The 14,152-nt window shown below is 41.7% G+C and overlaps 2 protein-coding genes across 4 annotated transcripts in view; both read right to left on the reverse strand.

The window, feature by feature from the left end:
* Nucleotides 1–1,288: 1,288 nt before the first annotated feature.
* rhot1b (ras homolog family member T1) lies at nt 1,289–11,526 on the reverse strand. Of its 2 annotated transcripts, XM_031874650.1 has the most exons (20): nt 11,165–11,526; nt 10,607–10,665; nt 10,372–10,453; nt 10,222–10,265; nt 10,073–10,126; nt 9,899–9,951; nt 9,330–9,438; nt 8,377–8,478; nt 8,142–8,240; nt 7,947–8,055; nt 7,728–7,848; nt 7,286–7,370; nt 6,750–6,895; nt 6,333–6,433; nt 5,958–6,088; nt 5,690–5,773; nt 5,115–5,237; nt 4,835–5,037; nt 3,320–3,442; nt 1,289–2,662 (listed from the first exon to the last, which is right to left on the reverse strand). In XM_031874650.1, the coding sequence occupies exons 1-20, from the start codon at nt 11,199–11,201 to the stop codon at nt 2,545–2,547; spliced, it is 1,983 nt and encodes a 660-aa protein (XP_031730510.1). In that variant the 5' UTR covers nt 11,202–11,526; the 3' UTR covers nt 1,289–2,544. The 2 variants fall into 2 exon arrangements, with proteins under 2 accessions (XP_031730510.1, XP_031730511.1); XM_031874651.1 differs by lacking the exon at nt 3,320–3,442.
* Nucleotides 11,527–12,734: 1,208 nt separating this feature from the next.
* LOC116398359 (arf-GAP with dual PH domain-containing protein 2-like) overlaps nt 12,735–14,152 on the reverse strand; it is a 5,988-nt gene continuing 4,570 nt past the window's right edge. For both annotated transcript variants that reach the window (XM_031874591.1, XM_031874590.1), the window contains 3 exons: nt 14,008–14,085; nt 13,559–13,787; nt 12,735–13,464 (listed from right to left, as the gene is read on the reverse strand). In XM_031874591.1, the coding sequence (XP_031730451.1) occupies nt 13,436–13,464; nt 13,559–13,787; nt 14,008–14,085 (336 nt within the window). In that variant the 3' untranslated portion in view covers nt 12,735–13,435. The remainder of the gene's footprint in view (nt 13,465–13,558; nt 13,788–14,007; nt 14,086–14,152) is intronic.

Genomic DNA, 14,152 nt, shown 5'->3' on the forward strand with positions numbered 1-14,152 from the left:
ACCACACACACACACACTTCTTTAGATTACTTTACCAGTATCACCAGAAAGTATAGGTAGTGCTGGCAGAGACTTCATTTTCATGGTTAAATAGGAGTTCTCATGCAGCACAGTGTCCGACTGTCTCACATAATTACAGATGCTCATTAGTGAGAACCAGTGGTGCTTTAAATGTCCTGACAAAGCAGCTGGACCAGAAAATTCAGCTTCAGATGTCCAAATGCAGTCTATCTTAGAACTTATCGATTTAACAAGCCCAAATTACAATGGGAGTGTCCTTCACGGTCTCTTGAGTGGCCCAGGGTACTGCTTGATTTAACACAATTTTGGGTTGTGCTTTTAAAAAAAGTTTGTGGGTTAGTCAGTCAGTCTAAGGTCTGGAAGTGATGAAAGTTCAAGGTCAACACTTTGAGTAAACCAGATAATCCGCTCAGCCACATCCCTCGTGAAGTCCTCCACATTCTGCCCAGTTGGTTTAACTAAAGCTGCTCCAGACTAATATGCTTGGAGAGAAAAATGTCATTTTTATAGAACATGGTTCGAGTAAATTAGAATCAGAATTGAAGATGTCCCAGTTTTTAAATCACCCAAATTATTTGATATTTACTATGAACTAAAACATGCTCTGAATACCATCTATGTGGGTCAAATCCATTATTAGTCCAATAATAAAAACACACTGAAGAGCCAAGGGTGCTGTTAACTTACAGAGGTATCAGCTTGATGGGCACAGTTCATACATTGTAATTTTATTGTTCTTAATGAGTGGCTTCCATTTGGAGAGAGAAGGCCCATTCGTTTAAAAGCTAAATGGGTTTCATACCTTGATCATATCTTTGTACCGTGTTGGATAAATACAATAAAGATACTATATCTTAGCCATGAATGTGCTTCCTATATACTGAGAAAACTCACCTGCCTCATCATCTGACCCTGGTCCTTCTTCCCTAGCAGACCGGCTCATTATGGTGTACTCCTCTAATCACATGAACAGACTAAGTATACTTCACATGGCTGCCACTCGTTTTGTTGACAAGCGAGCCACTGGTGACATTTTATTCAAGCAATGCTGCCCTCTTGTGTCAGTACCATGCTTGTTCCTTACAATTTGAGTTGACTAAATATAACCTATCATTTTGTCAGAACAGGATCAAAATAAAGTTGATTTAGTGGTGAATTATCAGATACAAAAGCATATTAAAGAAGCTCTGAAGGTCACAAATAATTTGCAAAGCTTCCTTTTCGATACTTAAAGAATACGGTCTGCATCGTGTTACAAGCATCACTGTCCCACAGCTGTTAAGAAAAACACAAGAGAGACAAATTACCTTAATGCAGTCACACGAAAGCAGGCCGTTGCTCGGCTAAATCTTTAAATCTCTTGGAAACTGAACGGAAATTCCATCACACCAGATGTCATACAGATATTTGTTTATTGTAAACAAAGGCAGGGCTGAGTGAATACATCATACTGGACCATTTGCATGGAAATTAACATCTGGGGCCAGATTATTGCATTTTCTGCGATCAGTCGAGGTGAGCGGGAATCACAACAAGGGCTGTCAAACTTAACCAGTCAGCACTCCTATCAAACTTTACTACTACAATCCCTGGTTTATTGGGAGATGGAAAGCGATGTGGAGAACTTTTGGTGGTTCTTTTGTACAGTAAGTCGTAAAACGCTGGAATGTGATCGGAAATTCAGAAGCATGCAAATATAAAATGTACAGAGTGAATGTAAAGTGTCAATGTTAAATATCTTGGCGCATACACACACAGACGAGCTGATGAAAAAGTGACCAAGATCGCAGCAGACCCTTCCACACATTCACATCCACTGATCAAACCCTGACCTGCTGAGACGTACAGACGTTAAAAATAAAGTGTGCATCCAACTGTTTAGGCCTGAAAGGCAAACCGATTTCTGTCATTGTGAATATCAACGGCAATGTGCGTGTGTTCATAACCAGGCTGTTGAGCTAATTATACCTTTGCATTCAGTGTTTTGAGTTTGAGTCAGACATGGCTCTTTTGAACAAAGACAAACCAATATACAGTCAACTATATTATATATACTATTTACACAGTTCAGTCTAATAAAAGCATCAGTGTTATTGCAAACCTCACATTTCGCAATCCCCATCACAGCTGAAATTGTTAATTTCATTCAGCAAGCAACCAAACAGCTATATACGTATGCAACTCCCTCATGTTAGTCACTACAGCTCATCAGCAGCTTACCCTCATTTTAATATAAATATAGATATATTACTTTGCAAACATTTGAAAACAAACAGATTAAGGAAATTAGCAATTTTAGTACAAAATTAAATATTGTTCTGTTTTTATTCCCATGAAGAGAAATCGACAATGGAATGAAAATGCAAAACAAAGGGATGTTTTTGACACGTTTTCCCTTCCCACCAAAACAAAGACAGATTTTCGTTTACTAAATGCAAGATGGACAGCCTAATGTCGTGACAGGTCAAAATAGCTCTACATGTACCATGGGGGTAAAGAGGGTTGGACACGGGTGCCTGAGAATCACCGTGGTTTGAGCAGCACCCGGTACATGGCGAAGCCCAGCACGGCGAACACCGAGGCCCCGACGCTCGCTCTCAGCCAGAAGGTCGAGCTCTTCAGGTCTGCTTGGCTTACACGTCTGTTAAACAGAGAGAGAGAGAGAGACATAAATACAGAGAGGGAGTGAAGGGAACGACAATAAAGAGTACAGAGATATATAGAGACGACGTGTCGCTGGGGAGGATGATGTGAATGTAAATAAGACGAACCAAAGGAAAATATGGATGAAATGACACATGCTGACGCATGCTGAGAAAAAAGCCAGTCAAACAGATGACGGACATGCAGGATTATAGTTAGGACATGAGATAGCAAGAACCAGAAATTAGCTGTGACATCTCCGTTAGATGAGACGGCTGAGGCACAGTGACACGAGCAAAGATGACAACAACAAGGAAGTTGACACCGACCGAATGACAATGAGACCGAGATCAGAATAGAAAAGTACATGCTGTCAATCCCACTGCAGTACAGGAAGCAACATCAGACGGAAAATGAAGATATCAGAAGGGTTTCTTAGATGTCAAAGGACTGACAGCACACCGACAGAAGTCGGTGCCTAAAAATACAACAACTTTGCAAAAAATGGCGAGCAAAAAAAAAAAAAAAAAAGAGGAGAAATGAACGTGAGAAGCGTGAGGCGACGATGCCGACCAATTGAGAGACTGATCGGGTGTAAAGAGAGGGTTGTTAAAAAAAAAAAAATTAAAAAAAAAAAAAAAAGTGTAAGAAGGACCTTCTGAGTACAACAGCGTAGAGTTTGGCCCTGACCGTCTGCAGCAGCTCAGAGTTGAGGAAGTTCTGACACAAGCAGAAGGTGCACCGGTTACAAGTGCACATGCAGCGCAGCCGAGCGTGGCTGAGGAGAGATATGGGGAAGACAAAACACCAACACGCATATATTTAAAAAACACACACAGAAGAGGAAGAAAGCAAGATAAAGAGTTTTAAGATGCCACCAACAATGAATGAGTAGCATGTGGCTCATCAGCAGGGAGCCAGAACCCATGAACGACAAGGAAAACAAGTACACTAATATAATCCCTGGATTATTCTCAAAATACAGTTGAATAATGACAAAACATCTTGAATGTGTGATGTGCAGCGAGGCACTGCAACCTGTGAGCCTCTGGGAGAGATCAACATGACTGCACAGCAAGGGAAACACGTTTACTCAGTGGGTGCAGTGGATTAATGGAGACTGAAGTGCATCACCTCTGGTACTGACACTTGCAGAGAGTAGGAGCATCCCGCAGAGGGAGCGGCTTTATCCACAGGCATGGAGTAAAGCCGAAGACACTCGCTCAGCAGAGCTTTGTATCTAAACTGTAAACTAGCACATAAGGTGGACTGCAGATGAAAAAAAACAAGGCTTCCCATCTGCACACAGGATTTCCTGCCATTTGTGACCCAGCTGCAATTCCCTTATTTACACACTATTAGGAACAATAGTGAGTGACGTATGGAAGCCCTGAGATCTAAATAGTTTTCTCTCCTGTGTTTGTGACTTAAGTTTATGAGTTTTAATCTCTGCATGCGCTCTAAACACAAAGTACATATATTGTGTGTTAGAAAGTTATGAAAATGAAAACTAACTTGGCAGGAAACATGAACGTTTGTAGTCCCATGGGGTAGTGCTGCACTTCGGCCTCTTGTGGCTGAAATGAGTACTACAACAATAAACACTTGGAAGTATTCAGTAAAGTATTTCACCTGCTTTCACAGATAACATGTTTTTTAAAGAACAAATAAAGATTATCCTGGTAAAAAACTATTTTCTTCACCTGTTCTGAATTCATAAAACACAAAAGAGAAAACTATTTAGATCAGACTTAGATCACCAGAATTATTTATTTTTTTCTCCCACTTCAGTAGTGATGATTTGTACCAACTATCATACAGTATCCTAACATCATAGTTCTTTATGAGCTGGTTGCTTTACCATCAAGAAATGTGATCATAATAGCATGTTAGCTTTGCTTCGTTACAACTAATGCAGTAAAACACAAAATACATCCCCCAGAACTAAACATTGTAACCGTCATGAAGGTAGGTTTTATTGTATTACACAGCATCAGTTTTAGCTGAGTGTATATGATGAATTGGCAAGCAAAGGACTGTATATCCTGCTGTGACTCTAGAATGCTTTAAACCAGAAGGTTGGGCCTATAAACAGAGAGAATGGTAAAACTTGAGTTCTACTTTGCTTGGGCACCTAAAGTGCAAAAAGGACACGAGTCTCCCTACTTACGGGTACATGGCCATAGTGGTAAGTTTGGTGTAGATGTCTCTGCTGGGTGCTGCTGCAGTGTTACAGGTGAAGGACTGGGGGGGTGGCATCTTGTGCCTCCTACAGAACTCCAGAGGACTGCAGCCGTACATCTGTTTGATCTCGGGCAGGTCTGACTTCGCTGCTATCATCATACACGGGACCTTGCTGTCCATGAAGTATTGCTGAGGAGGGAAAGAGAGGGGCGACCGCGGTTAAGGTGTCGGTTCCCTTTTTGATGTAATCGTATGCACAGTTTTACCTTGAAGACTTTGGCGCAGTACTCAAAGGAGTACGGGTTGCTGACATCATAGACCAGGCAGACAATGTCACAGGCCAGATCGGCATCAGAAAGGTAGTCGAAGTCAGGGAACACTTCGTGAAGCTGAGAGGGGCAGAGGGGAGAGAGTCAGAAGAGCACGGCCGAGCTCCAACAGTTAGTCACATGTCGGATAGTTACCAATATTCTCTGTGTCACTGTGGCCAGCTGGAGGGGCCTCGTTTACAACCACGGCATTAAAAAAAAAATGTGCCAACAGAGGAGTGCAGCTGATGCGTTAGTCTTAGTTTACTCAAGCACCTATGTTTCAACTTGCTAATACTATTTCAACCATTGCGCGTTCATTGCTAAATGTGCCTAGCTAAAAGAAGTTTTGATATGAATATCATAAAATATAGCATGCAAATATAATATTGGTGAATTTGTTCATTATTATTATTATTATTATTATTATTATTATTGTTTTAGCACTGGAAAAGCTGTATTGAGACACAAGTCGCAATTGCAAAAATAACATTAGTAATTGAAGTAACACAAGGGGTATCTATGAAACTCACGAGAAGGTATTTCTCCTGGCCGTAAACATAGGTGGTGCTGATGGCATAGTAGGATCGGTGTTCCTCTCGGATCGTTTTTTGGCGCTGGGAGGAGAAAAGAGACGTCATGTAAAAGCAGATCAGGACATAAAGCTGACTGTAAACTATGATTGAAAGCAGCAGGGGGCAAATTCTGTTCGAGTCTGTATCGATACTTCCCCCATTTATACAAGAAAGAGAAGTATGCTGTGATAGTATACATCTGTAATCCGGTTATATTTCCATTTACCATGTGGTTTCTACCCAGGAACGCTTGCAGGAAGCCGCTCTTGCCGCTACCAATGTCTCCAAAGACATTACAGCGGAAGACGCTGCGCTGGGTCTGCTTCTTCTGCAGGTCAATCTTCTTAGCTCTGGTCACTGTGCGGGGGGGGGGGGGGGGCATTAGAGGATCAGTTCAGACTGCTGCTGTACACAACTCACGTCAGTCAGCAGCAACATTCAGATTTAACTGTCCACTGGTAGGTGTTATGTCAGTGTTGATTTACTGTGTTATAATGTACATGTCAACTATATTTGTGATATTACAAGAAACTTCTCCACAGATCTACAACTGGATTATTTAACATGAGTACGGAGAAGAAGATGCGATGGTGTGATTCACCTGTAATTCCCGATGCGTGGGACTCCTGCTCAGCAACTATTGAGTAGCCGAGGTAACCCAAATACTCCAGGCATCGTTGGACATCCAGATATGTTGTTAACCTGAACAAACGTTGACGGCAAAAGATACAAAACGAGAGATTAATTAAGTAAAGGAATCGATGTGACTGAGGTTGTGTTGAATACATACGCAAAGGGAAATACTTGAACATTGGCGTTTTCAAGATAACAACGTTGAAAAGTTCATGTGTAAAATTCGAAGTAAATTTGATTGTTTTTTTTTTATTCTTTTAGGGTGATGGCGTCATAAAAATATGGCGACAGACATTCTAAGCTTGGTTCGAACACCTAAATAGAAGCTTTGAATGTAAAACAATGATATTGTGCACAGCCCTAAACTTAACTAGTCGCCACTTACGTCCACTGGGAGAGATATCCCTGGTAGGTGATCCAGCCCTGGTCATTAGTGCAAACTGTATTATTGACATCTGGACCCCAGGGCATGTAGGGGAACACATCAAACAGGTCCCTCGTCTCCTCCGGTGACAAGGCACAGTCGCGGTCCTGATAAACGCAAAAGTCGGTTACTGAGAAAAATGGTTGCTCAGGCCGGGAAATATTTCCCTTAGTTTGCCGCCTGTCATCTCTACCCGAGTAAACAAACATGATGAACTGGAGCACTCATCCACAGTTGGACATTAATCAGGACGACAGAGAGCAGATCATGGTACAAGGCTGCCACTTCCACTCTTTTGACTTTCACTCTAACCTCGCGGCTAATTCTCCCGTCAATCCCTCCTCAGTGACAACACGTTAAGTCACGCCTCAGCAGGTGGTCAGCATCGGCTACGTGGGTGTATTTTTATTTTTTGTGCCGTACTGAGCAGCTTTCTGTGAAAGCCTCTCCGGGGCAGAGGGTAAAGTAAATACAGAACCGGGTTTACAGGATTGTACCTTGTCATGTTTGTCAAAGACGCTCTGGAGGAAGAGGTAGGCATTGTGGTTGAGCTCTGTGGTGCAGTCTGGAGGGAGCTTCAACCTAGAGACAAGGATATATAAAAGAGGATAAATGTTATACTTTGCTTAGTAGTCCTCAGTAGAAATATTAGTAAGTGAGGTGAAATTGTGCATATTAATCCTTCCTTCCTCATAACTGCAGTGTTATGTAAGATGCTGAATCTATTACCTCCTTTAAGGGGTCAACAATGCTGACGGTTTAATCAAAATGAGCAAAAAGGCACCAAAAGTGAAAGAAGATGTTTAAATTGAACCAAAAAGGGGAGTATTGGGTTGGAGGAAAGTACAGTATTACCCTTGAACGAGTAATAAGGATGGAGTGGATGCTGTGTGTCTTAAAAAAAAAAAAAAAAAAAAAAAAAAAAAATAGGACACTCACGGAGGGAAGAGGTAGTCCTGATTTAACTCCAGGTCGTCGTCGTACCCAAACCTTCTCAGCACTGTCCACGTGGTTTCATGGCGCCCTCGCTGGATGAACAAGGTGTGGAGGAACAGGAAGCCTGGAGGAGAACAACACAATCAGGAATAATGTGACCTGTGTGTGTGTGTGTGTGTACACGTAAATGTGAGGAAGGAAGGCCGATCCGTGCATTCCTACCTTTCAGAGTGAGTCCGTTGTCGCACACTCCGTCACTCAAATTCTTCCTCACCACATTTTTCACATCCTCCAACGCCTGAGACTCCAGCGGGGTGTTGAAGCACGTCCGCTGTGAGCGATCAGACAGTCGCATCGTTTTTTTATTTATTCTAATAAACCCATTGTTAACTTTGTTAACTACAGCAGTCAACTCACCTGGAAGAAATTGAGCTCATGATCGTTGAGAATCCCATCATTGTCCAGGTCAGACACTTTGAAGATTCGAGTCAGGGCTTTGACACAAAGTGGCTTCATCTGGGAATCAAAAAGGCTAAATTTTAAAAGTGAATAACAAAATGATTTCGTTATTCACCTGCTGACATTCGGTGATGTATTCATACTTTTTTTTCCTGACAACCACAGAGTTCACACAGTGCATTTCTGCTCTTACATCTTTTCTCTCCGGACAGTAAAGAGGACCTGTGGGGTGCAGGACCGCCTTTTGTGCGTAGTAGAACAGCTCTGAGATGTTCTTCAGGTTCTTTGCTGAACACTATAAACAAGAAAAATAAGAAGGGGGTTTAATAATAACAATAATAATAATAATAATAATAATGTACATACTGTTTACCAATACGCTCTACAACACAAAATACCCTTGTGGCATTAAAACACCTTTGAAACCCTGTGAAAGTACAGTGTCCTGGCAAAGCTCGGCCATCCCCGTCTGTGTGTGTATATACTGTACATGTGTGTGTTGGAGCTAAGTCAGGGTATTAACACACAGGATCTGTCTGAGCGACAAGCCTGGTTTAATTAACCAGTCTGAAAAAAAAAAAACGTTCAGGTCACAGCGGGTGTTAAGTATTTAAATCCTCTTGGACAGTTGTTGTGCTTCCTCGTTTTAAACACTGAACAGGAGCAAAATTAAAAAAAATAAAAATTAAAAAAATAGCGTCTTTCATGCAAAGTAGAAACTAGAATCATCGCCTCGCGGTTGTTTGCCTCCAACAATCAGTAAAGTTGCGGTTTACATCCATGTCTGTCCAAAATTTCTTCACTTCATCCTATTTGAATTTTGGGTAAAAAAATTGTCATAATTAGCATATGAAGTCTTGTGTTATGGACCCCAAACAAGTGACCTTTGACCTTTGACCTCTTTGGACAACTTCAAGAATCACATTACCGACAACAGCCGACATAAACATGGAAGAACAAAACGTCATAAAGGGTGTTAACTTAAAAACACTCCTACTCTGTCTGCGGTCTGAACCAACAGCATTGCATTACTTGAATATGGAAGCATTCATCAGGCAAATGTAAACAGACCAGCAGTCTCGCAGCATTAACTGCAATGTTTTACTGTTCAGGAACAGTAAACGGAGCCACCGCTCTCTCTCTCACCTCGACACAAGTCTCTATCTCACTGTGCCGGTTCATGATGGGCAGTATGGTCTCCATACTGCTGTGTTCCACCAGGTCAGACTTGTTCCCCACCAGAATCAGAGGAACCCTGAAACAAACACACACACACACACACACACACACACAGCATTTAGTTTACAAGAATAAAAACATGCAAATCTAACAGTGACCTTTGGTTTTGTGCAAAGAACACTTTTCTTTTCATGGATTTTTTTGTATTTACCCTCTCAGAAAAGCCGTGACTCATTTCACCGTGAAAACACAAAAATGAGAATAAGGCTGAATCTGCGAGTTTGAAAAAGAATATGCTGCATTTCCACTTCAGCTCTCTGCTAACAGAGAAGCATTTGTGAGACATTTTCCACCCCGTGACTGTAAGTCACCACTTCAAACCCGACCAGAAGGACTCCATGAATGGCCTCTTTCTACAGAAAACGGTCTTTTGCGGAGAAATTGAGATATATAGGCACCCTCTTCACCTCATATTTCATTATCCAAAACTGAGCTGACAAAGAAAACAGAGTTATTTTTTTTAGACAAGTTCACACCTGCTGTCCTTGTCCCTGTTCTCAGTAATGAGGGGAATCCAGTGGCTCGTCACCTGTGGGAAACAAAGCGGTAGAGAAGATTCAAATGGAATAGATCATCACCCTCGAGTGTGCCACAAGTTTTACTGTTCAACAAACCCAATTATCGAAATGCTAGGCGCAGTGGTAGCTCACCTTTTCAATGGAGGTCTTGTTGTTGACAGAGTAGACAATGCAAATCACATTTGCCTATGAGAGAGACCAACACAGACACGCATTATGTTTACAGCTGAACTCGGCGTTTCTCTCGAGGGTTAACAGGAAAGCACAACGCACTGACTGACCTTGGAGATCTCCTGAAACAACTGCTCGTCGGTCTGCTCGGCCTCTGCAGGACAAAGATGTGTGCACTACAGTTAAAACCAGGATCTTCTTTCTCAATGTGTAACACAAATATACAACTAAAGAAAGAAACAGCCGCGGGCTTAACGTACCCGAGTAGTCCACAATGTGTGTGGGGACTCTCTCTGGTGTGACATCTGCAGGTATGGTGATTTCCTCAGCTCGGTAGGGAACCTGGGATAAACGCGAACAGGTCTATAAGATACGCAGACACGTTTGCAACCAGTCACAGGCACATGTCAATGGTATCAAACTCCACAGAGGCATTAGGTTCAAGGCATCATCAAGGTCTCTCCAACCGCTGACATAATAATCACTTCTCCTCACCACGGTTGGGAACTCCTCGCTGACCAGCGACATGATGAGAGACGTCTTCCCCACTTTGGCTGTCGAAGGAGGAAGAGGAGCGAGAGTTCAGTGCAAATGAGACAAGATTCTGAGCATCTGAGGACCTCTGCAGACTGTAGTGTTCACTACATGGGGAAATAAGCCTGCAATATCTTGTTCAGAGGTTGACACCTAAACATCCATTTAGAAGGAGCAACCTATTCCTAGTCTACGTACAAGACACAATGAAGTGACAGCAGATTGTCGTGTAATGAAATTTCTACCAACTGATTTAAAAAGCTATGGCTGATGCAGGATTCATTTATTATTTTTTCCTGCCTAGGTTAAGCAGTAATAACACCAATTGCCAAACATAAAATGTAAAACCGAATAACAGCCGTCACAATAAAGCAGAGGTTAAAACAATAAGGACGAGTGAAGTGACCATCATGAGACAGAGGTCTGGTTGTCAGAAGTCCTCGCTCAGCTGGCAGCACCAGTGCAACGTGAACACGGACGCTGCAGACCTAAACACTGTCGATGTATAGCTTTACTTACGCTCTCCCACCAACAATATCCTCACGTCCTTGCGCATCCTCTTCAGCGTCGCGGAACTCGGTTAACCGGCTCGTGTTGAACATTTACGCTCCTGTCTGGATGAAGGAGACGAGCAGCCAGCGCTCCTCGGCCTGGCTCGCTTGCTAACGGGCTACATTCGCATGTCAGCTCCGGTTTCCACTGGTTCACAACAGACGGTAGGTGCACCGTTCACACAGCTGTACAAACCGTTAGATATACGGGATACGGACACGGTGTTTTCACGAAACTCCACCCTGCGAGGCAGGAGTCAGTCAGGCAGTCACCGCTGCTACTGTGTTGAGCCTGCTAATGTCCACTCAGACCTGACTGGTAGAGCATTAGAGGGCGCGCGTGCTTTACGCTACGCCCCTTCTGACTGTGATGGGCGAGCAAAGATCGTATATTAGTAACAGAATCACATAAAAAAAACTACAACTCGCCCATCCATTATATTCAATCAATTATCATATTCCTATGATTCACTCGCGCAGGTGAGAGCGTTTGCAGTATTTTTCTTTGAAGTAAGGAATACAATATAATAAAACTGTGACTTCAAATCAGTGGTGTAAGAATCACTCGTATTATTCTAAGTAGCAATTACGTTCTATAAAAATGTTTTGAAACAGATGAAAGTCCTACTTTCTGGATTTCAGTGAAAGTACAAGTAAGGGCAAAGATGTGGGCAGGGCACACTCAGCTCACACTTTGGGCTCGGTGGGGTTTAAAGAAGCTTTCGAGAACCTCCAGGGAACATTCCCTTAAGTGTTGCTGTGGGGTTTCTAAAACAACTTCAAAGAACCCAGAGAGAACATTTCCTGAATGTTCTCTAAAGGTTCTCGGAGGGGTTTGAAAAACCTTTTAAAAAACGTTCAGGGTTTGTTCCCTAAAGGTTCTCTGGTTTGTAAACCTTTAGACAACATTAAGAGAACCTTTAAGGAATGATCCCTGAAGGTTCTGTAAATGTTCTCTGAAGGGAACGTTCCCTGAAGGCTCTCTGAACATCTCAAAAACAACCTTACTAAAACCTTAAGACAAGCTGAAGAGAACTTTTTCTGAAGGTGAATGCTCTTTTGAGGGTCACCAAAAACGTCCGGAAAACCTTTAGTAAAAGTTCTATGAACTTTTTCCGAAGCTTTTTAGAGAAAAGCTTCCTAAAACCTTTAGAGAACCTTCGGGAAATGTTCTGAGGGTTTTCATCCTTAGCTTTTTACAGCCATCAGGTCTTCTAAAAATTCTTCCAAAGTACATTCAGGGATTTGACTTGAAATGAGAGAACATGTATTTATTATTAGAGTATGTATTATTTATAATTCCTCAGTTCAATTTAAAAAATATCAATAAATATTGTTGAAATATTATTCAATTGAACTTTATGTATTTGATTTGACAGTCAGTTGCTGACTACATACATAAGTTAATACAAGGCATGCATACTTCAAATATATATGGCACCAAATCATAGCGCAAGTTAGACATTCTTGTGATGTTGCGGACCTTTGTATGAGGAACTCCAACTGGACCTCGTTGAATTGTAATTGAATATCCCTGGCGTAGAGTGAGACCTCTTACTTTTTCTCCCAAAAGAAAGAAAACCAACGGCAGAAACCATAAGTTTAGCTTAGTGTCTGTAATAAGCACACATTTATTTGCATAATTGCACCACATGCACACTATAAACGTGAATAATAAAGGTCTTAAAAAGGCCTGATATAATCAACTGTCATCTGTATCTTTGTTACTGAAGAGGAATATATACACCTCTAGAATTCATAAAAGCAGGAATAAACTGTATACAATTTATTAGACATTATGAAAAGCTTTCATGAAACGTAATAGACAATTAAAATCAGTGTGAAAAAAAATGAAACTTATCTTTTCAAAATGTGCAAATTGAGTGAAATATAAAATACAAAATAACAACAGAACAATTATACATTCAAACTTATTCTCGCCTTGTTTTTTAATAAATACAACATTTGGTTCCAGTGTAGTTTTGCAAAGGATGACTTGATGTTATTCTGGCAACGACAATGCAATAAATTCAAGCCTCTGAGCGGCAACTTCTCAAGGCGTCATCACTGACGCAGTCCGTGCAGTTGTGTCATTAAAAGTGAGTTTGTCTCCAACGTTTTTCCTCACTGACAGGTTCAGGGGTATCTTTTGGAAGCAGAAGCTTTCAGTCTGTTATGTCCCAAAATTATACTTATTGCATCCTGAACTCCTGCAAACCAACAGGTAGAACTGCTCCAGTCATTTCCCCCTTGTCATGTTGGCTTCGTCTATATCAAAGAAAGAAAGGAAGGAAGAGTTAGCAGTGGATATTCACATGTGGGAAACACTGGAAGATCCTTATTGATAACAACAGTATCTTACTCGCGTAGTCCTCTGGTGTCATAGGTTGAGAGATGACCTTTCTGAAGGCCTCCAACCACTCCTTCTGTTGCTGCTCCTGCTCGCACATAAAAACAAACTCCCTGTCCGGTGTGTGCAGCGTGACGCCGCAGTGCCACCGGCCTCCTCTCGCGCACCGCCCGCTGCTCTCTGAAGCGGAGTAGCTATGGCCCTCCGTGCCAATGAAGACCGCACCCAACTCAGTGGCATCCTAACGGGGAAAACAAACTATGTATTGTTTCATTTTTATAATCAGGCAATTCAATATCTGCGTATTTTGCTGGAAATGTTGTCCACTTCCAAAATATTACCCTACATTTGATTTGAATGCATAAACGTTGTAAATATACACATAAATGTAGTTGTCTAATTATTTACACAGTCACTTTATACAGACATTGTAGACTATGTGGTTGTTATCTGTTAATTACCAGTGGACTTTTAAAATATAGAAGCTTTCTGTTCATTGAGCACAGTGTGAACCACCTCTTCTTAAATGGCTCTCGATGCTGAAAACACACAGATGAATACACACACACACACACACACACACACACACACACACACACACACACA

The sequence above is a fragment of the Anarrhichthys ocellatus genome, unplaced genomic scaffold (genome assembly GCF_004355925.1).
Source record: "Anarrhichthys ocellatus isolate YVR2014 unplaced genomic scaffold, GSC_Weel_1.0 scaffold83, whole genome shotgun sequence".
NCBI lineage: Eukaryota > Metazoa > Chordata > Actinopteri > Perciformes > Anarhichadidae > Anarrhichthys > Anarrhichthys ocellatus.